Source organism: Chanodichthys erythropterus, chromosome 11 (genome assembly GCF_024489055.1).
Source record: "Chanodichthys erythropterus isolate Z2021 chromosome 11, ASM2448905v1, whole genome shotgun sequence".
NCBI classification, from domain to species: domain Eukaryota; kingdom Metazoa; phylum Chordata; class Actinopteri; order Cypriniformes; family Xenocyprididae; genus Chanodichthys; species Chanodichthys erythropterus.
In genome coordinates, this window is record NC_090231.1 from 35,223,139 (window position 1) to 35,250,982 (window position 27,844).

Sequence of the window (27,844 nt, forward strand, 5' to 3'; positions counted from 1 at the left end):
ATACAGGTATAAGTTGTAAAATAGACAGGCATCAATATGCCATCAATACCGTAAATGTAACAGGATATTTTTGACAGTGCAGAATAAACTAAATACTACCATGTCTCTTAAGTATACCACAAATCTGAGGCCATATTCTTGATGTGAAACAAGCTATAGGAATCAATAGTACAAATGGCAAAAGGCTTTAGTTTCTTACCTGTGTGTTCACACTGAACTCCAGCAGCAAGGAGGTCTGGTTCTCCAAGACTGATGTCATTAAGACGTGTCCCTAGGCACTCAATAGACAAGGTTTTAAACCACTCTTCAGCCTCCAGCTCTGGGAGAACAGAAAGATTCAATGATGTCAATGAATGAACATGTTCTTTCAATGAATATGTTCTATGAATAAAGCAGACACTAGAGCCCCTTTCACACAGCACGTTGATCCCATTAAATTGCCATAAAACTGCCAGAGTGCCTTCTGTGTGAACGCAAATGCATCCTGGGATTGATTCCAGGATTGATTGAGGGATGGCGACCTAGTAACATTGTCGGGATTAGTATTGGTAGGTTTAGGAGTAGGTGTGGGGGAAGGGTTAGGATTGGGGGGGGGTAAGATTAGGCAACCAGGTAGTGATTTCAACGAGGGGGGTAATAATTTAGCTGGGTGTTGAAATTCGGCACAACACCGGAACGCGTCCTGTGTGAACAAATGCCGTAATCAATGCCGTAAGGGGTGTGTCGCAGTGATGACGCTGAAGCTGAGATTGTTCACCATCTTATGGAACGGTACACATTACGCTAGCATATGATCGAATCAGAGAGAGAAAAAAAGCACAAGCGTGGGTTTTCGAGAGAGAAATCGGAGATCATAAGCAAACTTAAGATGCTGTGGAGACATCACCCGTCACACCGATGTCACGTGTCTTATGGGATCTTTACGGGATGTGTGTGAACGCATGCACAGATTCCAGAAAATCACTGGCAGTGTGAATGAACCAAAATCAAACGATCCCAGGACGTATTATCAGTGTATTTTCCGGAATCTCTGTGTGAAAGGGGCTTAGGAGATGCAGTATGTCAATGTGCCTGAGAGGAGCACTGTATAGACTGCTGATGCCATGTTGATATCAAGAACGAGAGCTTCTTTAGGTTAAGCATCATCATCAGCTGCTGCAGCACAACACGCCTTAGTTGAAGATGATGTACCTGATTCACAGGTGAAGGTTCGAGAGGTGTCATCTGTAAAGACAATGGCCACAGCTTGCCGCTTTGTGTCACGAGGCAATCTTGTGATGTTCTTTACATTACTAATCTCTGTCACCTGTATGAACATAGAAAAGGCAACCAACTCAGAAATACTGACAGAGCCTAGTTATTCAGACAAACTTCATTTGCATCATTTGGAAAGGCACTTGCGCTCTCTTAATCATCTAATTTATCTTTCACGGTCTATAGCGGGTTGTGGGAGCAGCAGAGTGCAGTGAAGAAAAGCAAATGAGACCGATAAACACACAGAAACCGGAGGACAGTGAGTCAGCAAAGTTGTGAGAGTGAGTCTTTGCGTGGATACTTTTATTCAAAAATGTATCTGTTTACACACTGCCGGTCTCGTAATCTTGCCAGCCAGCTCTCGCAGTATGAATGAGCTCTATGTGGCTATTAGTATAATTGGAGAACTAAAGTGACGCTTGAATGTTTTCCTCAAATTTTTTCATTTCTCCCGTGACATTTTCACAGCTTAGATTAGACTTCAGCTGAACTGTTGCAGTGAGAGGTGTACCTTAGGACAGGCTCTGATGTAGGCTGACTTTTCATCAGGGTATTTTTCCAGCCTGCGAGGTCCTTTACTGGACGACTTCTTAAACACCAGCCAGCAGCGCCGATAGATCTGAAACACACGTGCACATGACCACATAAGGTCAAAAAATAATAAATCGATGGATTCCCTGTCAAGTATTTTTTTTTTTAAAGAAATGCAGCATGGTATAAAATATATTGATATTTTGACCAATACTAATACTTAAAGGGTTAGTGCACCCAAAAATGAAAATAATGTAATTAATTACTCACCCTCATGCCGTTCCACACCCGTAAGACCTTAATCTTCGGAACACAAATTAAGATTTTTTGATGAAATCTGATGGCTCAGTGAGGCCTGCATAGCCAACAATGACATTTCCTCTCTCAAGATCCATTAATGTACTAGAAACATATTTAAATCGATTCATGCGAGTACAGTGGTTCAATATTAATATTATAAAGCGACGAGAATATTTTTGGTGCACCTAAAAAAAACAAAATAACGATTTATTTAGTGATGGCCGATTTCAAAACACTGCTTCAGGAAGCTTCGGAGAATCATAATGAATCAGCGCGTCGAATCATGATTCGGATTGCATGTCAAACCGCCAAACTGCTGAAATCACGTGACTTTGCCGCTCCAAACCGCTGATTCGACACGCTGATTCATTGTGCTCCGAAGCTTCCTGAAGCAGTGTTTTGAAATCGGCCATCACTAAATAAGTCGTTATTTTGTTTGTTTTTTGGCGCACCAAAAAAATTCTTGTTGCTTTATAATATTAATATTGGGCCACTGTACTCACATGAACTGATTTAAATATGTTTTTAGTACTTTTATGGATCTTGAGAGACGAAATGTCATTGCTCCCTATGAAGGCCTCACGGAGTCATCGGATTTCAACAAAAATATCTCAATTTGCATTCCGAAGATTAATGAAGGTCTTATGGGTGTGGAACGGCATGATGGTGAGCAACAAATTACATTATTTTCAATTTGGGTGAACTAACCCTTTAAATAATTTAAGCCAATTTAAGCATCAAAATTGAAAAATTGATATTCCTTTTGGGATTTGCTAAAGATTACATTTAACAGTGTTTAATGATTTGTGCTCTTAAAGATGAACTGTTAGAGTATTCTTAATGCAAAGGTGATCTAAATGTAAAAATATTGTAAAATATCAATATCAACTGATACAGTTGAACTAACGTTCAAAAGTTCAGGGTCGGCAAGACTTATTAATGTCTCTTACGCTCACTAAGGTTGCATTTATTTGATCAAAAAATACAGGAAAAAAAAACATTATACTGAAACTGAAATATTAGCATTTAAAATAAGAGTTTCTATTCTGTTTTAATCTATTTTTAAAATATAATTTATTCTTATGATGGAAAAGCTGAATTTTCAGCCATTACTCCAGACTTCAGTGTCACATGATCCTTCAGAAAACATTCTAATTCGCTAATGTGATACTTAAGAAATATTTTGTATTATTTTAAACTGAAAACAGTTGTGCTGCTTAATATTTTTATGGGAACTGTGATACATTTTTTTCAGGATTCTTTGTTGAATAGCAAGTTCAAAAGTACAGCATTTATTTAACAGAAATATTTTGCAACATTATAAATTATTATAAACATTTTACTGTCACTTTGATTCATTTAAATGACACCTTGCAAATAAAAGTATTCATTTCTTTAAAAAAAAAACAAAAACAAAAAAACGTAAATGTTTATTCTGGTTAAACTTCCAAAACAATCTTTTGATGAATGAAAATCACAATGGGATTTGTCATTTTTGAGTCAGGTTATTCCACTGAGAAAATGGGTAATGTACAGTATGAATCTGCGTGTGGCACAGGGACCTGCGCTTCATCACAAATATACAAGAAAAATACTGGCTTAGAAGAACATTTCCTTCCAAAGCTAAAACAATGTTATTCTGCTAGACAAATGTGTCATTTGTATAATATGAAAGCACCTAATTAAACCTACACCAGTTGCGATCTGTCTTTATCTTTTGTAAACACTCTCTCTCCCTCAATCGACCTCCTGCCATAAAAGCTATTCTCTGTTTATACCTCTGATGTCCTTCAATGACAAATCCTACAGTTGCCACGGTAACCCCAGTCCATTTAGGCAAGTGTTCCAGCCAGCCCAAGGCCAGTTCTGCTCTCTATCATCATCATCATCATCATCACAGGTCTTCACGTACACCCATCTTACTGCAATCTACTGAAAATTGTTCCTGAGTAACATTATTTCTATATCATCTATTCATTACAAGCCTACCTGATGTATAGGCTTTCTGAGAAACCGCAGTCCAGCTTTTCACTTTCCTTTGTGTTTTAAGCATTGGAAGATGACAAGAATGGCAAAAAAGAAACTATAACATTTGAACTGAATTGAGTTACCAAGAAAAAAATTCTATTCTTTAGGGGGAAAGGGAGAATTGTTTGTCTTTTTTGCCTAAGTAACCCTTTAGAGCGAATTCAAGTCAATGTGTGTAAACACCCAAATTCCCTGGTGTTTAGACTCTGTTTTTAAATGAAGTTACATTCTGACTCACAGAGTCATAAACACTGCATTAGTCATCAGGCTTGTATAATAAAAGGCCTGCATCGCCCCTAAAATACATCAGAGAGGCTTAACATCCGAGTCCACATGCTTTTAACTCTATTGTCCATGAATGAACATATCAATAGGTGATCTGGACTATAGGAGTTCAAATGATAAAATCTTACCTTAGGAAGTTTCACGCATCTTACAGTGTGTCCAATTTCCTGTCGAGATGATTAATAGAAAGCTGAACTGAGCTGATGGGCTTTTGTTTTTGTCATCTAAGCTGACCTTAATGTTATTGCCACGCAAATGCTTGGACCCATCTTATGAAGAATTGGAGAAAGTTAGCTGCATGGTTTTCCATTCACAGCAGGTAAAAGATTGATCCCTTGTTTGCATCATATTGTCCCCTGAGGTTCCACTAATCCTCTGTAAACAGACTGTGCAACAGCATCAGCAGAGAGCGACTGAGTGTATGTGTGTGGGTGAGACGTGCCCTTTCTCACTGCTGCTTTACTGTTTGTATATCTGTCCGCACATTAATACACAAATGTAGATGCATATACACACACAAACCAAATACGATCCATCTTGGTGTCACTCCCTTAAAAAAAGGATCATGGTAACCATAATATTTAAGTACCATATTTTATAGAGTTAAAATTACTACAATTAACTTGGTATTAGCCACCATTCTCAGCTAAAAGAAATTGAAATTAGCAAAAAGTGGACAGAAGCTTCTTATACTGTTTAAAGGACAACCTAAACTACTGTTCAAAAGTTAGTAAGAATTGATTTTAAAAGGAATTAAAGGGTTAGTTGACCCAAAAATGAAAATTCGTTTTTTAATTACTCACCCTTATGTCGTTCCAATCCCTTAAGACTTTGGCTCATTTTCAGAATGCAAATGAAGATCTTTTTGATGAAATCTGAGAGTTTTATGTCCCTCCATACATAGCCCACGCAATTGAAACTTTGACGCTTTAAAAAGTTCATAGAGAGATCATAAAATTAATCCATATGAATTTAGCGGTTTAGTCCAATTTTTCTGAAGAGACACGATCGCTTTATATGATGAACAGATTGAATTTAGGCTCATGTTCAAACATCAGTTGTGGTAAACGGAAGCTCAGCCATGTTTGCTTGACGCATGCGAGAACCAATGAGGTTCATTCTAGTGTTTTACGCAGCGTGTTTGAGTTTCTGTAAGAAGTTTGATCTCGTGCGTTATTCAGGTTTGGTTGAGCTTCTGCTTATGTTCACTGATCTATGTTTATATGGTTTTACGATCTCTTTATGAACTTTTTGAAGCGTCAAAGTTACAATTGCGTAGCTGTTTATGGAGGACAGAATGCGGTCTGATTTCATCAAAGATATTAATTTGCGTTCTGAAGATGAACAAAAGTCTTACGGGTTTGGAACAACATGTAAGCGAGTAAGTAAATGACAAAAATTTAATTTTTTAGTGAACTAACCCTTTTTAAAGGTGCCCTAGAATCAAAAACTGAATTTACCTCGGCATAGTTGAATAACAAGAGTTCAGTACATGGAAAAGACATACATTGAGTTTCAAACCCCATTGTTTCCTCCTTCTTATATAAATCTCATTTGTTTAAAAGACCTCCGAAAAACAGGTGAATCTCAACATGACTGTTACGTAACAGTCAGGATCATTAATATGTACACCCCCAATATTTCCATATGCCAGCCCATGTTCAAGGCATTAGACAAGCCAGTATTAACATCTGGAGCATCACAGCCGAATCATCAGACTAGGTAAGCAAGCAAGAACAATAGCGAAAAATGGCAGATGGAGTGATAATAACTGACATGATCCATGATATTTTTAGTGATATTTGTGAATTGTCTTTCTAAATGTTTCGTTAGAATGTTGCTAATGTACTGTTAAATGTGGTTAAAGTTACCATCGTTTCTAACTGTATTCACGGAGACAAGAGCCATCGATATTTTCATTTTTATACATTTGCAGTCTGTATAATTCATAAACACAACTTCATTCTTTATAAATCTGTCCAACAGTGTGTAATGTTAGCTTTAGCCACGGAGCACTATCAAACTCATTCAGAATCAAATGTAAACATTCAAATAAATACTGTACTCACATGATCCGAAGCATGCATGCAGTATGCATGACAAACATCTTGTAAAGATCCATTTGAGGGTTATATTAGCTGTGTAAACTTTGTTTATGCACTGTTTTATAGTTGAGGGAGCACTAGATTTAAAGGGGCCGCAGTCTGAATCGGTGCATATTTAATGATGCCTCAAAATAGGCAGTTTAAAAAAAATAATAAAAAAAAAATCTATGGGGTATTTTGAGCTGAAACTTCACAGACACATTCAGGGGACACCTTAGACTTATATTACATCTTGTGAAAGAACGTTCTAGGGTAACTAATATTTTTATTAGATCGAAATCTTTTTCAACATCATACATGTCTTTCCTCTCACTTCTGAGTAAAGAAAAAAAAAAAGTATTAAGCAGTACAACGGTTTTCAACAATGATAATAATAAATGTTTCTTGAGCAGTAAATCAGCATATTAGAATGATTTCTGAAGGATCATGTGACACTGAAGACTGGGGTAATGATGTTAAAAAATAATCTTTGCCATCACAGGAATAAATTACATTTTACAACATATCAAGAAAACAAACAAACAAACAAATATATGGTGAGCAAAACTGACTTCTTTCAAAAAAATTAATAACGGTAGTGTAAATAACAGCAATTTGTATGACTCCACTTGTAGTGTATTCTGCATGCAATTCCACTTCCGATCCTGCTTTGGTTTCATTTGGATTCATTTTTATTGGCAGAGTAAATATTAACAAAATGGCCAAACTATCAGATAATTGATATTAATTTATTGCTTTTAGCTGCTGTATGAAAGCAATGATCACACTCGCAATCATACCACAGTACTGAATATCGGCAAGATGCAACAACAGTGTGATTTTGAATGTTATTTTGCTCAATTATGGCTTACAGCATAATTGAGCTTATTCCTTATTTTTTTTTTTTTTTTGGAAGAAACCATGGTAACCATGCTAATTTTGTTTCAGGGTCAATCTTCTCACACTGTATTGGTACTCTGTATTAAAATGTGCAGTTATCTTCATATTGTATTGCTGTAACCCTCAAACCTCTACATGGAGAATAAATTATCATGGCAGAGAAAGCAAACGTGTTAAAAACATGGGGGAATAATGAATGGTGAAATATACAACACTTATCTCAAGTGCTTACAGCAGGTCAATATAAGAGAAGAGGCAGGAGAAAAAGAAGGAAACAATCAGAGCTTATGGAGGCACAGAGAGAATACAGAGTTTAAACTAAAGCAGTGAAAGGCTTTAGTTATTGGAAGGAAGCAGCAGAGATAAAACAGAGGCAGAATGTGCCAACATTTCATAGGATAATAAGCCTATAATGAGTCTGTTTGCCCTTGGTATGAATCCATTTCTGCATTTTTGTCAGCTGTTCATCTCTCATCTGCTCTTCCTCTGAGATCTAACAGAACTCAGCTTGGCATCCTATGATGGTCAAAGGAATAATGACACTATTGGAACAACAGTTGCTATGCTTAAAGCTAAAATTAAACCGCTTCCTCTCAGGCAAGACTAAATTTAAAATGGCAGCCTACCGACTGTGCCCACTGAAACCTGTTGGGGATTTTCTGAAACTATTCTAAAATTCAAGTCCTGTCTGTTTAAGTCACAGTAGCTTCAGATCTTTGCATTGTCCCTCAAAAGTGTGCTATTGCAATGTATGTCCATTTGATTTTTGGCCTTTATCAACTGCATCAACCAACACCCTCCCCCATCTAACGTTGGGGGTTGTTTCACAGTTGTGATGCCTGGTGTTGGGCCGTTTACGACTGCATATGCACTCAAAAGGGCTGGCAGTAGCTGAGGAGCAATTAGGGTAATTCCAGCATGGCAGCGAAGCCGGCGGTACTGGGCTGTCGATACCCGAGCAGAATGCTAAACAGCACTCTGATTAGTCTGATTGGGGTTCTTGGTCCCTGAGTGGACCACAGAGACAGACAGTGAGAATGGGAGGGAGGCATAGAGAGGCATATAGACTGGCTAATTAGCATCCCTAGAGGTGCACTGGGAGCTTGGCGAGGGAGGTGAAGAAGAACGTAAAGAGGAAGGGCGGGGGAAGGGATATAGAGACAGCGATCTGGAAATGCGAGATGAAAGGCTTACGAGGCTCGCCCAGCTGCTTAATGGCAACATGTAAAGCGACTAGGTATAAACTGCATTCAAGGTATAGATATCAAACAGCACTCTTGAAAAACTCAATTATTAAGTACTTAATTCAGTAAAAAAAAATATATATATATTATTTTTATTACATTAACATTAAGGATGAACCACTGTAGTCACATGGACTATTTTAACAATGTCTTTACTACCTTTATGGGCCTTGAAAGTGGTAATAATGTTGCAGTCTGTTGGAGGTCAGAAAGCTCTCGGATTTCATCAAAAATATCTCAATTTGTGTTCCGAAGATGAATTAAGGTCTTACGGGTGTGGGATAGGGCTGTGCGATATGACGATGTCGTAAAATGTCTATCGTTAGAGATTGTGCTATATCGTATTTATCGTATAGTATGTAAATATATTGCACAAATGACACTTCAGAGTGATGAAATGCATGAATGAGAATATAAAGAGCGGGACGTGCTTGATGTTAAAAGAGTGCTAAATATAGCTATCCTGAAAAGGAACTTGGTGCAGCGCTCGCACGCTGCCAAAGTGCGCGCATGAAACCTACCTCTCTCAGAAGGCGAGACGTGCTCGATGTTAAAGTGTTATTAAGCACAATAAGTATGAGTGGGGGATAAACTGGTAGACACGATTAGCCGGTAAAAATTTGTCAAATGGTAGAGATATTGGACAATTTTCTCTGTCTAGGTTACGCTCACGTGAGGTTGCTATGCTGCGCGGTCATGAAAGCTTTATCATTTGCATGAGTTAACCATTGCGGTTTAAAAACAAGTGGTTTTAAACCGTTGAAGTGCGATTAACAGCGAAAGACAAATAATCTCTCTGAGAGATGCGCGACATGAAGCCGCTGCTCATAGAGCATGTGAGAACTGAACTGAGTGCTTTTTGACACCTAATTGGGCTTGAATGGTTTAATACACATACCTCTGTGCCAAAGTGACCACGTATTTGCAAGTAAACAGAGCCATTTATGTCTTAAGTGAAGGTACAGTTGAGAAAGACAAGGCTCAAGTATAATGGATCCGTGCAGTCAGTCTTAAAGGGACAGCATCCTAATTTACCTGCTGTCATCATTAATGCTAAAGAAAATCTCTCACTGCTTGCTTTTGTAACTTTAATACGAATAAATGCATATTTAATTTACACAGTAAAGACTATGCATTGTTGTTTTTATACCTTTGATTACTTTATACATTTTCTAGTACTTGAAGTTTTTTCATGTAGGTCTATTTCATCTGTCTTTGTTCTATTGTAGTTTGTTTTCTTTGCTCTTTTTTTCTTTATTAATTATTTATTAATTTTCTTATTTGTCTTCAGTAAACTTGAATTATGAAATTTCAACAAGATGGAAAATGTTGATATTATAAAAATCTTATTTAAAGCAAAAATAACTATATTGTGATATATATATTGTTATTGTGATATAAAATTACTCATATCAAATATAAGATTTTGGTCATATCGCCCAGCCCTAGTGTGGAACAACATGAGGGGGAGTCATTAATGACAGAATTTTCATTTCTGGGTCAACTAACCCTTTAAAAATTAATTCTAAATGTAAGAGAATATCAGAGTCCATATCACAACTATAACAATAATGGCATAGAGAAAAAATATAATTGGAATCACTTTCAAAATGTTTTTTTTCCCCCTTCAGCTGCTGAACGATAAAAACGTTGGAAGGCAAGCAGAATCAATCCTGCTTTAAAGAGCTTGAGCATTTAAAGCCTCAAACAACATAAATGCAGCGCACGCTTAAAATAAACGGAATGATATAATCCACTGGTGTGGATGCTAATATAGTTAACGTTATAGATATCATTATAGTTATCTTTATAGTTATCGTGCGGCATCATGGGATCATTTTAACTAATTTTTAATTTGAATTAAATGTTATGAGTTAAACAGTTCATAAACAAACTTTATCACTAGAAAAACTTTAAATAACCCAATAAACATCAAATTGTTATGCAAGTTATATTAGACATTTCTTCTTATATAGAACCTTTTTTGCATAAAGAGTCTTTAAAATGGAGTTAAAGGGATAATTCACCCAAAAATGAATATTCCATCATTAATTACTCTCATATCATTCCATACTTTTGTTCATCTTCGGAACACAAATGAAGATCTTTTTGATTAAATCTGAGAGCTTTCTTCCCCTCCATTTACAGCCTATGTAACTAGCACTTTCAAGCCCCAGAAAGGCAGTACAGACATCATTAAAGTATTCCATGTGACTCCAGTGGTTTAACCTCAATTTTATGAAGTGACAACTGCTTTGTTTGCGCAAAAAACATGCAACGTGGTGCTCTCGTGAAGGTGTGTTGGAGATTCATATTTTGTAAATAAATTGGTAAATTATGTTTTTTTGTGCAAATAAAACAATCATAAATTTGAGGATAAACCACTGGATTCACATGGATTACTTCTATGATGTCTTTACTGCCTTTCTGGTTATTGAAACTCTTAGTTGTGAAGGCTGTCAATGGAGGGAAAGAAAGCTCTCAGATTTTATTAAAAATATCTTAATTTGTGTTCTAAAGATGAACAAAAGTATTATGGGTTTGGAACGACATAAGGGTGAGAAATTAATGACAGAATTTTCATTTTTGTGTGAACTAACTTTTGTTGAATTTTCAGCATCATTTCTCCAGTCTTCAATGTCAAATGATCCTTCTAATAAAATGATCATTCTAATATGCTGTTTTGGTGCGCAAGAAACGTTTCTTAATGTTAAAAACGGTTGTGCTGCTTAATATCTGGAAACTTGTTTAAAACTACACTGTAAAAAATGTTTGGTTAAAAGCTGAAATTGGACAAACCCAGCAATTGGGTTGTTTTAACCCAGTGGTTGGGTTAAATGTTTTCCCAACCTGCTGGGTAGTTTTATTTAACCCAACTACTGATTAAAAATGACTATATGGCTGGCTTAAAATGAATCCAAAATAGGTGAGAAATTAAAAATCAGACACATAATTACTAGAGGCAACAATAATAATCAAAAGGTGTACATTTATTAATAAGCAATTTAATAAATGTTTATTGTTTATTATTCATTATCTTATTAATAAATGCTCATTTATTAAACATATTAATAAATGTTAATTTCCAGCATATTTTGGGTTAATTCTAAGCAAGCAACACAGTAACTTTTATACAACAGTTGAGTTAAATAAAACTACCCAGCACGTTAGGCAAACATTTAACCCAACCACTGGGTTAAAACAACCCAATTGCTGGGTTTGTCCATTTTCAACCCAACTTGGGTTGTTTTTAACCCAGCATTTTTTAGAGTGTATAAATATACACAACTTTCAATTGTCTTCACAGATTATTTTTTAATTCGATACAACAGTCCTCAGGTGGTGTTTTCATTAACTTTAATATCATCAGTTGTGGTAATTAAATTCCACCATACCATACTACCAAGAATGCAAATTACCTTTTTTTTATATAATACTGTATGACTTACAATGCATGGGTGTGCATGTGAATTATGGCATCAGTTATTATTAAGTTCCAGGTCTTACAGAAAGTTACAACCAAAGTCAAATATGAATAAGAACCCGCTAAATAATCCTCTTCTTTAACAAACACGGCAATGACTAAATAAACCTGGGTGGTCAAAGCATTACAAATTATTTACCACCCACATTCAATACAACTCTCAGATGGACAATATAATGAAAATGCTACAACATGGGAGCTTTTTGCCAATGAAAATGGTTAGAACACAATCTTTCCTCCAATCTGTAGAGGCTAGAAAAAAAGTGAGTGAGAGAGAGAGAGAGAGAGAGAGAGAGAGAGAGAGAGGGAGGGAGGGCTTTGTCACAGTTCAGACAAATGCAAATGCCGCCACGCACTCACTGCTGCTGCCAAATCAGAGCAGAGGCAGCAGCATGGATGTAAATAGTATTAGTTGTGCATAAGCGGGGATTTACAATATTGTGCTTGCATTACGTGCACTAGCATAATATTAAATAGACGAAGGAAATTGACTTACAATTAGGGAAGCCATTTGTTAAACAATGATGGAGGAATGGTGCCTGTTTTGAGTTTGCACAGCACAGGAATGAAAAAAAGGAGAGACAAAGACAAGCACACATACAGACACAAGACGTTTCTGTGAAAAAGAAACAAGAAGAGTGAAATAAGAGAGAGAATAAAGGGAGAGGATAAATAAAAGATAACAAAAAAAAGAGAGAAGGAAATGGGAGAAAATATAAACTCCTTTTAGATTATTTAGCACTCTGTTCCCCAGGGGGACCATGTGTCACAACCTCACTGCTGCCACGGTAACCACAATCCTGCTGACTATATAATTCAGGCATCGACCGGTGCACGAGCTCGAGAGGCACTCACAAAGTCACTAGACACTGTAATGCTGGAACTTCTTAGACATTTTGAAACATCAATGCAGCCAGCAGATCCAGACTGATTTCAGCAGTAAAATAGTTTAAAAAGCATATGCTTGTAATCATAAAAGCATATGCAGAGCAGGAAAACTTATAATGGAAAGTGATTATAATGCAAATAAAGCAAAGACAAACACAATGAAATACTAATGAAAAATGACAAGTATAATGACAAAAAGAAAATGAAGAATGAGATTTTTCCAGAGACAAAAAGACATATATAAGTGCAACTAACTGGGACATGCTCTCAGAGCCTGTGAGGCTGAAGCGCCTGTCAGCGGAAGATTGTAAAGCTGTAATGAGGTCTACAGGCCAGAGATGTGTTTAAGTTAGTAGTATGAATGTAGTCCCCCCACGTCCTGCATCATTATTGGTTCACAAGCCTCTTCCAAGGGAACAATTTGCTCAATCTCTTCAAAAACATACAATTATCTAGAAAAACAACGAGCCAATATTTTGTGCAAGATGTCTAGTCTGATCTGGATGAAATGATAAACAATCCTTGGACATTTTGATACCACATACAGCAAGGCTGTCATTACCTTGCCTATCACACACCATTAAAAGCAAATGCTGACCAACACACAAACTGACATATGATGTTTGGCTCCAGCATCATTGTCATTAATGGAAATTTATAAAAAAAAAAAAAAAAAAAAAAAACTATTTGTAAAAATTGAAATTAAAAAAGAAAATACCCAACCTAAAATACTTTTTTTTTTTTTATACATGGTATAATAATACGATGATAAGCTAATAATAATCTAATTCACTTAATGCTACAAGATAGCAATAGAGACTGTGATGAGAAATTGTATACCACAAAAATTTGAATGCCAAACTGTAAAAAAAAAAAAAAGATTATTGTGAATAAAACATAGATTATTGGAGTACATTTTACAACAAAATATTACATCAGTCATTCAACTTCAAAATATCATGTTTAAAGGTGCAGTGTATAAAATTTGGGAGGATCTATTGACAGAAATGCAATATAATATACATAACTACACACATACATAACATGTTTTCAGTGGTGTATACCTTAATGAACCGTTTATTACCTTAGAATGAACCATTTCTATCTCATACACCTTACATGTTAAGTCGCCATTTTGCACCAACATGTTTCTACGGTAGCCCTAAATGGACAAACTGCTCTACAGAGCGTGTTTAGTCACTATATTGTTGCTGTTCTAAATCATTCGTGTTTTTAGAGGCAGCTTGCATTGTCACTACGTTGAATATATACACAAATAAGAAGTAGTAGTAGTAGTCTAGTTTATCAGAAGCAGACACCATTCTTTGTTAGAAGTAAGAAGAAACCTCATTGCTTGACTGGCTACTCTCTGTGTCTCAGATGACGGCATCTGTCTTGTGTCGGCCAGACGGCCACTGTAGCTTCTCTATGTGTTTCGAAATGGAGGGGTGAGCGGTTGGTTGCAGTTTGCTACCTCATCACTAGATGCCACTAAAATCTACACACTGCACTATTAATTCAACGCATTACTTGTCGTTTCGATGTAATCATTCAAATTTACTAGAAATTTCAAAGTAAATCCTACACCATTTTTTTAAAAGCTAAAATTACTATAAAAACTAAAACCAGAAAACTCTGAAATAAGTCAAAATAATGAATAGAACAAAAGACAAATTGAAAAAAAAAAAAGAAAAAAAAAAATCAAATTCAAGACGATGAAGTTGAAACTGAAGTATCAATGATCATACAAGTGAACCAGCATTAGATCAACCCTCCATCAAGTGCACTAAAAGCTTTTAATTACTACTCACCCCCAGTTTCCTGCTCCGCATGCGGACATAGCCCTGCTTGACAATGTCATTGAAGTTGGAGGCCATCTCTGAGGAACCTGGGAACTTCTAGAATAAAGCATCCAGCCCTTCTTTTTCCCCCTTCAGCCAGTCCAACCAACTCCTTCCTTCCTTCCTTCCTTCCTTCCTTCCTTCCTTCCTTCCTTCCTTCACTTCTTCTCTTGTCTTCCTTGATCTCGTCTGCTCTGCAACTTGCGGAACTTTAAAAGATCGTGTAGATCTTCTGTGTCTCCTCACTCCAGCATGATCACTAAGAGATGAGAAAAAGAGCACATATTTTATTAATTTACGAGAATGGTGAATGTTTGTGCAGACATGCAACTTTATCATAGATTATTCACCTGCCAGACACCTTCATGTGGGTAAAATCTGGCCACCTTTCCATTTATACTTTTTTACTAAAAAAAATTTTACTGGAAAATTTCACTGCTGAACTTGAGAATGTTAAATAAACATTAAAGTTGTATAGGACATGTTTCCACCCAAAACATGCTTCAAATGCCATAATGGCCTAAATTAAAATGCACTCTGACTGCAAACATTATTTCCGCACTAAATAGCTCAAGCTTCATTTTGAGGAGGATGACAAAGATTAAACATATCTGAGTAGCAGACTTGAAACTGCTTAGACAACCATTAACGGGATACTTCAGCCAAACATGAAAAAATTCTCAATGTTTTGTTTGCATTAAATAAAAATAAGTGGAATGCCATGTTGTTTAGATCCCACTGACTTTCACTGCACAAGCAAACAGCTGAAAGATTCTTCAAAATATCATCTTTGTGTTTGCCAGAAGAAACAAAGTCATACAGGTTTGAAATAATATAATAATGACAGGATTTTCATTTTGGGGTGAACTGTCCCTTTAGAATATCAGACTGAGACATCTTACCCACATATCCAATCTTGCAAGGCTTTACAAACCCTCAATTTATAACAAAAACATTGAAGAATCACTCACTTATAATAAGTAATAGAGGAATAGTGTGCTAAACACACAATTTGAGATGAAAAGTTTCTAAGCATTTATAATAATCCTTTGAGCTCAGGCCCTCAGGCCAGAGAACTGGGACATGTTTGTAAGTGCAAAACTAACAGCATCATCAGCATGCTCTGGAACAACAGCCCAACGTGGCACACTTCCCCAGAAGAGAGCCGGAGCCGGCGCTTAAAATTCTTGACTGCACTGGAACACAGACATTAAACTTTAACAAGGAGCTCATTAGCCAGGACAGAGCCAGGCTAATCGTCGTCGGCGCTGTTGGTTTTAAAAAGTGGCTCGCTCAGGGAAGGAGGGGCCATTTGCTCCAGTAGAAGATCAGTGAATCATAATGCCATTATTATGTGCTCTCATGAACCAGCTTCAAAAGCCCTTGTCAGAAGAGTGAATGGAGAAATAAAGATAAAAGGGAGAACAGTTGAAGGAGGATATGAATGATGAAAAAAAAAAAAAAAAAAGGTTTTGAGAGGACCTTAATGGAACAGCATAATGAAGGCTCAAAACAAAATCACAACAGTTTGAAAAATCAAGACTTAAGTGTCAGGTGAGCCTCTTTGTATTAATAGCCAAATCCTTTGGATAGAAGGGTTTAAGAACAGAGGTATTCCTTCATTATACTGTTGTTTTAATGTAAATCTTTACTGGATTTACAGCGGTCAATAAGCATCACTCACCTTTAATGCCTCAGAATACATATGATACAGTGCATCTGGAAAGTATTCACAGCGCTTCACTTTTTCCACATTTTATGTTACAGCCTTATTCCAAAAGGGATTACATTCATTATTTTCCTCATTCTACAAACAATACCCCATAATGACAACATGAAAAAAGTTTGTTTGAAATCTTTGCAAATTTATAAGAATAAAATAAATTACATTAACATAAGTGTTCACAGCCTATGCTCAATACTTTGTTGGAGCACTTTTGGCACCAATTACAGCCTCAAGTCTTTTTGAGTATGATGCTACAAGCTTGGCAAACCTATTTTTGGGCAGTTTCTCACATTCTTCTTTGCAGAACCTCTCAAGCTCCATCGGGTTGAATGGCGAGTGTCAGTGCACAGCCATTATCAGATCTCTCCAGAGAGGTTCAATCGGGTTCAAGTCAGGACTCTGGCTGGGCCACTCAAAGACATTCACAGAGTTGTCCCATAGCCACTCATTTGTTATCTTGGCTGTGTGCTTAAAGTCGTTGTCTTGTTGGAAGATGAACCTTCGCCCCAGTATGAGGTCCAGAGTGCTCTGGAGCAGGTTTTCAACAAGGATGTCTCTGTACATTGCTGCATTCATCTATCCCTCGATCCTGACTAGTCTCCAAGTTCCTGTCGCTAAAAAATATCAACACAACCTGGTGCTGCCACCACCATGCTTCACCGTAGGGATGGCATTGGCCAGGTAATAAGCAGTGCCTGGTTTCCTCTAGACATGACGCTTGCTATTCAGGCCAAAGAATTCAATCCTTGTTTCATCAGTCCAGAGAATTTTGTTTCTCATGGTCTGAGAGTCCTCCAGGTGGGCTGTCATGTGCCTTTTACTGAGGAGTGGCTTCCATCTGGCCCCTCTACCATACAGGCCTGATTGGTGGAGTGCTGCAGAGATGGTTGTTCTTCTGGAAGGTTCTCCTCTCTCAATAGAGAAACACTGGAGCTCTGTCAGAGTGACCATTGGGTTCTTGATCACCTCCCTGACTAAGGCCCTTCTCCCCGATCGCTCAGTTTGTCCGGGCGGCCCGCTGTAGGAAGAGTCCTGGTGGTTTCAAACTTCTTCCATTTATGGATGATGGAGGCCACTGTGCTCATTGGGACCTTCAATGCTGCAGAACTTTTTTCTGTACCCTTCCCCAGATCTGTCTCGGAGATCTACAGACAATTCCTTGGACTTTATTGCTTGGTTTGTGCTCTGACATGCAACATGTTAACTGTGGGACCTTATATAGACAGGTGTGTGCCTTTCCAAATCATGTCCAATCAACTGAATTTACCACAGGTGAACTCCAATAAAGTCCAGTAAAGTTGTAGAAACATCTCAAGGATGATCAGCGGAAACAGGATGCACCTAAGCTCAATTTTGAATGTCATGGCAAAGGCTGTGAATGTACATGTGATTTTGAATAAATTTGCAAAGATTTTAAACAAACTTCTTTCACATTGTCTTTACGAGAAATTGTTTGTAGAATTTTGAGGAAAATAATGAATTTAATCCCTTTTGGAATAAGGCTGTAACATAACAAAATGTGGAAAAAGTGAAGTGCTGTGAATACTTTCCGGATGCACTGTAAGTCACTATATGCTTAAATTTGAATTTACATTCAAATTAATTTTGATGGCAGTCATTATTAGCAAGTGACTTGTACTGTATACGTTTCCATTTAGTGTATCATGATTACCACTGTGCAGCAGGAGGAAACGGATACAAATCAAGCACAAATTAAAGCTATAAAGTAACAATTTAACATAAGAGCTGCTAAGAGCCTTCTGCTGTATGACAAATGGGTATGTTCAACCAAAGCGTATAAGCAATATGCCGAATTAAGTATTAGGTCATGTGCAGTGAATAGACATGCAAAGGTTTTTAGTCTACCACAGCAAACAAACAACGATATTGGCCAAGGAAATAAACATGACAAACAACAGGATATTCGAAATCAAGCAATTGCAAATTACTTTCTTTTAAATATGAAGTTAAATATTAAATACATACTTTCAAAAGTTTGGGTTAGAACTTTTTTTTTTTTTTTAAAGAAATTAACCCTTTTATTTAGCAAAGACATTAAATTGTGAAAAAGGAACAGTACATTTTTTTTTATAATGTTAAAAAAGATAACCATTTTTAAAACAAATGTTGTTCTTTATTTATCAAAAAGACCTTAAAATTATCATGTTTCTATAAAATATTACGCAACACAACATAAAAAATGTTTCTTGATCAGCAAATCAGCATATTAAAATGATTTCTGACGGATCATGTGACACTGAAGACTGGAGTAATGCTGCTGAAAATTCAGCTTTCGAAAAGTTATATTAAATTTAAATGGTTTTTACTGTATTTTTGACACCAAACCTTTAAATGGTAGTGTACACACACACATAGAAAAATAAATTAATAAATATATTTTCATAATATAAGGAATAATTGACAACGGTCTGTTGAATTATTAGAAAAATAATTCAACAATTCAATGAGATTGTCAAGACAGAAATTAGCTGAGAAGCCCTGTCATTGCCTGAGCTGAAGCTTCATTTCTCTTCTCTTGTTTGTCACAGAGAAACAGTGGTGACTAAGGAATCCAGGTGTGAGCAACACTCAGTGGCAGCTAATGAACACAGACACCAGAATTTCCCACCCAGCCCCCTGCAGCACTAGCGACAAACAGCTTGTTAAGACGCAGGTGACACTCAACGTGGGAGGAGGAATGGAAGAAGAACATCTGTTTTCACCGTTAAGTGCAGGTATTGACAGGGAGCAGAGAGCATGCAGCAGACAGACAAGTCTGTGTTGAAAGCCTGGGTAATGATAGCCTGCCTTGTCGCAAAGTCTTCGTAATCTCTGAGAATTGGCCAGTTACACCACATTGTTATGGATTTAAGTCCAATTTAGAAATATGGAGCTTTGTTTCACAAACAAATCTTATTTTTGAAGAAGTGATGATAAATTGTGCTGTTTCAATGTTACCATGAGAACAATAACTTCCTACACAGCAGATCCACTATGTGCCTTCAATGATGAGGGTGACAATTATACAATCTCCTTATTGTTACAAAAATAATAAGTACATTAAAGCGTCACAGAAAATTGTCAACCACTCATTAATGTGTGGGCAACTTCTTCTATTCAATACATTTTCATTTATGTCTTACTATAAAAAAAAAAAGTTTTAAGGATGAAAATAAATTATTTTGTGTGATTTTATTTTTTTTTACTTTCCATCCTGTTAGAAACCCTGTTAAATTGCCATTGCATAAATAGTCAGGTTATAATAAATAAGTCTCTCTCACATTTCTTGGAAAAACAAAATACAGTTAAAAATGGATAACACGCTATCAGTTTTCATTTATATTTAATCTTGATTATAAACAGTGATCTTGGTAGTGACAAACTATAATGAGAGATATTAAAGAGAAATTAAATTATAATTATATTAGCAAGGGATGAAGCTTTTCAAGACTACATATGACTATTAACACAAGCTGAGAGCTGCTCATTCACTTCTAAGCACTAAGCTACTTGCATAACTCTATCGCTTCATGGCTGGTTAGGACAAAGCATCAAGAAATAAAAGTAATCTCTTCCATGTATATCTGACTTTTGTCAACCAGCCATGAAAAACAACAGAAAATTTTGTCCATTACTTGGTTTCCATTTTTTGCATATTCCGACAAGAAAAATCACCATTGATGTAGTGTAATATTTATCATCAAATATGTTATTATTGCCTGTGATCATTATAGAGCAAGCAATACTAAAAATACTGTTCAAAATGTATATCACTTAATATTACCCCTTTGTTTATTGAACTTATAAAACCACATTTGCATTCTTGCTACAAACATTAAACAAGAACTCACACGGGGTATTTTTTTGTATCGGAGAGACTTTGAGTCTTAAATTGATCTCTGTGTGTCTATATTTGTTCTTTATGCTAGTAAGTGCTAAATCCCCACTTTGGCCTTGTCCCAAATGGCACACTTCATATGCACTTTTGGTCTTGTGGACTTACAATGGCTGCCGCTTGAACATGTCTGTTAGGTTGATGAGACCATAGGGTGTCCCATTTGTCATTTTAGGTTTCAGAAGCGTGCTTGCGAGCGAGCCCTTTCGCCTGCACTGAAGTGAGCTCCACAGCAGACTTCTTCCCAAGAGTCAAAGCGGCGTTACATCATGAAAGTGTGGACTTGTAAGAAGACTGCAAGTGTTTAGGGTGACATTTGGGACAGGGCCATTGTTGAGAATGGAGCGCTATTTGCTAAAGCAGCATACTCTGTACGTAACCTCTCATATGCACGCTGCTTGTGAGGATGTAGTCAGTTTTGACCGCAAAAGATGAGGTAATTTGATTGGATGTCATATATTTGACCTTTTACGGCATTTTGCTTATTAGAAATAATGTTAATGTTAGAATTGAATGAACAACAAAACTCAGCATTTTGTTCAGACACCCCGTCACCTCACGTACCCCAGGGGTATGTGTGTGTACCCCAGTTTAGGAAACAACTGCCCTAAAGGGATAGTTCACCCAAAAATGAAAATTTGATGTTTATCTGCTTACCCCCAGGGCATCCAAGGTGTTGGTGACTTTGTTTCTTCAGTAGATCACAAATGATGATTTTTAACTCCAAACGTTGCCGTCTGTCAGTCAAATAATGCTAGTGGATGGGAACTTCTACTATAAGAGTAAATAAAACTTGCATAGACAAGACCAAATTAAACCCTATGGCTCGTGACGACACATTGATGTCCTAAGACACGAAGCGATCGGTTTGTGTGAGAAACCGAACAGTATTTATATATTTTACCTCTAATACAACAATACTCTAATACTCTATGTCCAACTGCATTCATCACTCGATTCGTTTGGTCTGATCGCGCTCTGACAACGGCAGTGATGTCTCGGGCATATACTTCAATGAGAGCAAGACGTCACTGCCTCTGTCAGAGCACGATCATACATTACTAACGAGTGCTGCACGCGGTTGGACATAGTGGTGTATTAGAGTTAAAAAATGATATAAATAATGTTCGGTTTATCACACAAACCGATCGTTTCGTGTCTTAGGACATCAATGTGTCGTCACGAGCCGCAGGGTTTAATTTGGACTTGTCTAAACAAGTTTTATTTACTCTTATATTAGAAGTTCCCATCCACTAGCATTATTTGACTGACAGACGGCAACGGTTGGAGTTAAAAATCATCATTTGTGTTCTACTGAAGAAACAAAGTCACCTACATCTTGGATGTGCTGGGGGTAAGCAGATAAACATCAAATTTTCATTTTTGGGTGAATTATCCCTTTAACACATACACTTTTGACTAGAGAAAGACATTTCATTGTGTGTGATGGGTGCTTAATTTCAAGGTTGTGGTCAGAGTTGACAAAACTCACCCAGGAAGAGTAGTAGTATTAAAAAAGAAAAGAAAGTGAACACAGGAGGGGCAGAGGAGGTGCGTTGATTGTCAGTTTAGATGAACCCTCACAGTTGGAGTCCATCAGAACAGTAAGTGAATTGAAAATTGAAAGAGTGTTGCAGTGACTCATACAGACGAGGAGGCCAAAACAGTGGACAGTGAAATACAAAGTGTGCTTGAGTGAAAGAGACAGAGACGAAAAAAAAAAGAAAGAAAAAAAAGGTCATTGGTTGCAATTGTGTGTATTTCAGGGGTCACTTATTTAGAGACTAAATTTAAGACCAAAACAGCTCACACTCACACACACATTCAGAGAACAAGGCCATCCAAGCAATGATCCATTTTTCTCATTGATCAACACATTTTCACTGGCGAAATCTAGTCATTTCAGTAAGAAAAAACATGGTCTGGTTTTCTTGTGAGGGAGAAAGATTTCCTCACATAGATTTCACAGTGGGGTTGTGGATTTGCCACGTTTAACAACAGAAATCTGCTTGGGTTAAAAAGTGACTTCACTAAACTACTGACCTTTTTGTCGCCAAATTTTTCATTAGTGCAACTGTACCTTAAAGGGCATTGTTACTCTATATGTACTCACTGTGTGTGATACCTCCTCCGGGTATCACACACAGTGAGTATATATAGAGTAACAATGCATCCTTCATATCTCCGAAAAGTCTTTAGTTTTGTCATTTATAAAAGATAGATACGCTAAACCAAGTCTTTCCGGAAAAAGCAGAGATCCTGAAAGCGTGTCTGCCATCAATGCCGTGGGCAGAGCTAAAGAGTCACGAGCGAGCGCATAGAGATCGCATGCTAGCTGTGACATCATTATAAATAAAAAAGGGAACAAAAATGTTTGTGTCGTTTACATTATATGCACTTGCGCGCCGACTGCCAACAACACACAGACATCTGATGCAGCTTTACTCACCACCCGCGATATGCAAATCCAGCGCCAAACTGGGACTTGTTTACAAAGTATCTATCACCAAAATCCCGGGAACAAACAAACATATGTGCTCAACTGCTGCCCTCAAAAAACAAACTTCATCCTCTGTTCCCTTAACACTGGGTTCTTTGGGAAGCTGAAAAAGGTAATCTTTCTCTCACAACCAAAAACACACTCCTTCAGTGACAGGAGCTGCGTCTCATTTCAGAGGCTGCGTCCTCCGGAGATTGCATTTGAAGGCTGAATACTTCATCCAGGATGTCATATTTAAGAAAAGTAACAGTAAAATACTGTAATTTTTTTTCTTACGTTGCAATCTAACGGTTATTCTTCTTAAATGCCTTCAAAGGGTGCAGCCCCTGAATTGGAACACAGCCATTGTTGAAAAATCTCTCGGCTTCCGTATCCCGAACGAAACGCTCTTGCTCTTGCTCTGGGTAATGTGTGTGCGCACGCTTATCAGGGAGAAGTGCCTATACAAGGAATTCCACACTTTATTATGTGATAAAGGGCCATACTAGAAAAAAAGCTCACCGAAACCAGAAGTAGTCATTTGGCACAAATGACTTTAAAGCAGGGGTGTTTCATCCAAGGAGACAGTGTCTGCCTCAAAAATAATAAATATATAACAACAACAATAATTGTCAGTACTAAAATAAAACAAAACATATCAAATAAAATAGCTCAAATATGTGTGTGTCATATTTATCAAATAACACTGTCCAGTGTCCACATAAGCAGATAAAGTTTCATTGGAAGGCAGTGTCTCTTTTACCTCCCTTGAGATCATTGCGGTTTCACAGAGGTCCTAAAGCGTGGCATGAATGTGACAGGGGGCAATAGCAAAGTACGGATGAAAAGTCACGGTTAACTGTGAAAAAAAATATCAAATTAATCTGCAACATGGATTTGTACAGGAAAAAAACCTCCAAACCCAGAGACGGGCCACCACACGCCAGTGGTCTAAAACAAAGCTAGTTATTCTTTAACCTTCCATCCTCCTATTCTATCGTGCTATCTCATAATATCCCTTCCCCATAGGAAGACATCCCATTCTCAGAAGGTTCCAGTGAAGAGGCACATTATCTGAAAAGCATTAACACAGTGAGAAGGTTGTTGGAAAGCCCGATAGGACACGCTGTTCCTTTTCTGCTTCCTGAGGGGGTGACAGCTGTGCAGAACACCTAGGGTAACCAGCAGCTGACACGCAACGCAATACACGAATAGAGAAAAGAGAGCGGCTGGAGAAAGCAAATGGATGCAACCTACATACCGTATTAAAATGGTAAAAATCTGGCATGAAAAGCCCCCTAGTTCAGTTTAATCACTCCCTGCAAGTGCATGTAAGCAATAAGATCTCTATAATTGGTTGTGTTTGAAGTCTTGATATAGGCTTATAACAACAGACTCAACCGTACAGTGTCACATTATATAAAGTCCACAATACGATATTCTATCAGAATGATACTGCCATACTTCATGCAGTCGACTATTGTACGTCGAAAAAGAATTTTATTATACTTTTATCATTCTCAAACAGCACAACATCACATACTTTATTAGCTTAATTAAAAATTTAAATGGTAGAAAGAATAATTAGAGAAAGAGGAATGAGAAACTGTGCGAGTGACACTTTCATTTTTTGCTTTTTTGTTTTATTTCCGTCATCAAATATTTAACAGTATAATAGAGGCAGCTCATTTTGCCTTTTTGTGGGTCTGGAAATAACAACATCATATAAATTATTTAGTGATGCAAATTGCCAAAATAAAATTAAGAATTGAGTCTACATTGTTTGCTAGCATCAAAACCATTATGAGCTTGAATTAAAAAAAAAAAATGGTGAAATCAATTCAAACTGGAACAAAAGGGTCAGGCAGGACTTAATGACTAAACCAGCACTAACACAGCAAAGCAAAGGACATTGACCTTCACGGTCTATTGCCAATCAAAAGAATTGATCAGGAATTAATCGAAAACACTCTTGAAAATCAAACAACATAGATTGGTGAGCTCAAGCCAAGCACATAAAGGTGATAAATAATTGTGTTCACTCATTTCCCCTATTTTAATCTTTCAAAACATTAATAAATTTAACAACACCGCTTTAGCAAATCTCAAAATAAATATCTTTTTCATACTGTACATTATGAAGTTGTAATTGATAAAATCTCTTATAATATTTATAATGATTGATTTTAGTTTTTAGGGTTTTATTTCTAAATTATTTAAACAAAATAGTACAGACTTGTACTACTGTCCATTTATCTTTAATCAGCCATTGTGTGAAAATGATTATTGCCTGTATTGGAATCAACCAAATTTGTAATATCAGTTTTTGTGCTGAACAAAAAAGAAGATATTTTGAAGAATGTCGGTAACCAAACAGTTGATGGACCACATTGACTTCAATAGTATGGAGAAAAAAAAAATACTATGGAAGCTGTCATAGTTGCTAGGAGGCAAGAACAGTTCTCCATAGTCTAGATTGTCCCATTTAACAACGCACAGTCCAACCTTCAAAGGATCTAGCCTCGGAATTGGGATGCTGCTACCAGTGCAACCACTATGCAAATGAAAGATGAAGAAAGAAAAGAACTGAAGAAGGAGAGAGTTGAAATAATCGAAATTTCACTAAAGTTAATATTGCTTCTGCTGTCTCTTCTAATAAGCCACATATACTCACAGAATATAGAACTGATTCCATTCATGTTATATGCTAAGAAACAGCAGGAGTGAGAGCGGTTGAAAATACATTTTAACAAACTAAATTTAACAAGAGCAAAAAATAGTTATAGAGCAAAAATGGCAGAGAAAGATAAAGAGTGGAAAGAAATTCAAGAATTCAAGAAAGAGTTCTCTCTCTTTAGTGGAGCTTGTCATTCATTTATCGTTCAAGGACGATGGATTTCTCTTGAATAGACTTTTTTTTTTTGTTGGTTCGGCTCTTTTTCGTCCACATTGTCAGCACAGTCAGAGTTACTCAGTGCCTGTGACATGACCCCTACCACCAGGTAAAGGAAAATGAGGAGAAAGAAAGAGGGAGTGGGAGGGATGGGGCTAGGGGACGGCAGGACACAGTAGGGGCTCAGCTGGCTTCATGATTGGCCGATTGAATTTCCTCTCCTGTGGTGCTGCAACTGTGCAAACCGCCTCCACACAGACCTCTCCTGACTGTCTGCGTGTGTGTGGGTCAGCTTTTGTCTGCCAAACGTCCCCAAAGGATAGTAAAACCTGAAATCACCTACATTGTGGAGACCGGCCAACAGCTCCAATGAGGAAAATGGCTTAATAAATATACTAAACCTCTTAATCAAAATGTAAATGAAAAGCTAATGATTTCTTGATCCATTTAAGTATAAAAACAACAGAAGTCAATGGAAAGTCCCCACCATGATACAAAATGTGCACATTCTAATGAAGTACATCAAAAATCCACTGCATACATACATCTGCACTCGAACCCAATTTCACACTGAATTAAAAACCTTTTGTTGTTGAATCTACCTAAGGAGGGTGCAAGGACATGTCTCAGTCTCCTTCCACCACTGTCTTACCATCATTCTGTCCTATTTATCCTCTTAATCCAGCTGTAGTATCTCAAATAAAGCCCTCCATACAACCCACATATTACATCCAATTATGGGCCAACAGTGTCCTTTCAGGCTCTGCCACAATGACATGCAAAATCACTTATTCAGTTGGGGGGGGGGGGATTTAAATGAAAAGTGATTCTTACTGCATTTTTATTCATTCACTAGGATGAGATTTCTCGGCTGAGCAATGGAAGTTCAGTAATGCTTATAACCAATCATCTGCAGGTTGAATCAATGCCCGAGGCTCAAGCAGCATCGCTGGGTTCAGATAATGTCAAAGGGCAGCTTTAATTAATACTCTACAAGCTGCACTACAGGCGATCTGACCCTATATCCACTAGGTTGTCTATTAGCAATGGGACGGACACAGATAATTATCAGTGGGAGGCTGCGAGAGAGAGAGAGAGAGAGAGAGAGAGAGAGAAAGATCTGGCATGTTTATCATTCATGGATACAACATATATACAAAGTGTATGTGGCACCAGTCATGTGCTAGCAAGAATTTCCTTTGCAAATATACTATACTGAATACACTATACTGAATCTGTACATACATTTCTTTTTTCCATTTAGATGTTTATTCTTACAATCTATTTTCTCTAACACATTAAGGTGCTTCAAACTCCTGTAAAGCAGAGTTTATGATCATACTTGGCCAATAAAGATCTAAGAGTGTCTAAAAGTGAAGATAAATCTATTATTCTGCTCCTTTTATTCTACCTCTTGCTTTTATTACACCTCAAAATCTGCTGCTTTTAGCTAGATCAACAATTCAACTCATCCTCTAGGAATGCCAAAATAAAGCACAAAATCATCAAGAATTTCAGGACCAACAAAACTAAACACACCACCTACACACAAGTGTTAATACACACTGCCACATACATAAGTGAATTACGCTGTTTAAAGCTGACAAGACCATTCATTTACATGACGGTGGGTGGTCTCTTGGTTTCCCATGTTCCACACCAATATATCGACTAGGCCTTTAAGATTATCACCATTGAATGAAAACTCATAGAATAAATAGTGTCTGATTAAAAAAAAAAAGAGGTTATAGAAATGCACAACATTTTCTAGTGGTATTTGTTTTTTTTTGGTATGTTCATATTGGACATTTTTCAGCTGATATTAATATTATATTAATTATTTGAGGATGTTAGAATAATTTTGCTTTCCTCTAACACAAACTCAAAGGGTTAATGCTAGATTACAACACAGATTTAAAGTGCTTTTCTTAATTCTCACTTATTATAGTATTCAAAAGTTGCGATTGGTTTACATTGGATACATTGGTTTGACTGAAAAAATATTGTTTTAG

The 27,844-nt window shown here is 37.0% G+C and overlaps 1 protein-coding gene across 3 annotated transcripts in view; it reads right to left on the reverse strand.

Annotated features, from left to right (window-relative positions):
- The window catches only part of dok4 (docking protein 4), a 59,567-nt gene that overhangs the window by 12,270 nt on the left and 19,453 nt on the right, over positions 1 to 27,844 (reverse strand). For all 3 annotated transcript variants that reach the window (XM_067400843.1, XM_067400841.1, XM_067400842.1), the window contains 4 exons: positions 14,810 to 15,098; positions 1,766 to 1,873; positions 1,192 to 1,306; positions 200 to 319 (listed from right to left, as the gene is read on the reverse strand). In XM_067400843.1, the coding sequence (XP_067256944.1) occupies positions 200 to 319; positions 1,192 to 1,306; positions 1,766 to 1,873; positions 14,810 to 14,875 (409 nt within the window). In that variant the 5' untranslated portion in view covers positions 14,876 to 15,098. The remainder of the gene's footprint in view (positions 1 to 199; positions 320 to 1,191; positions 1,307 to 1,765; positions 1,874 to 14,809; positions 15,099 to 27,844) is intronic.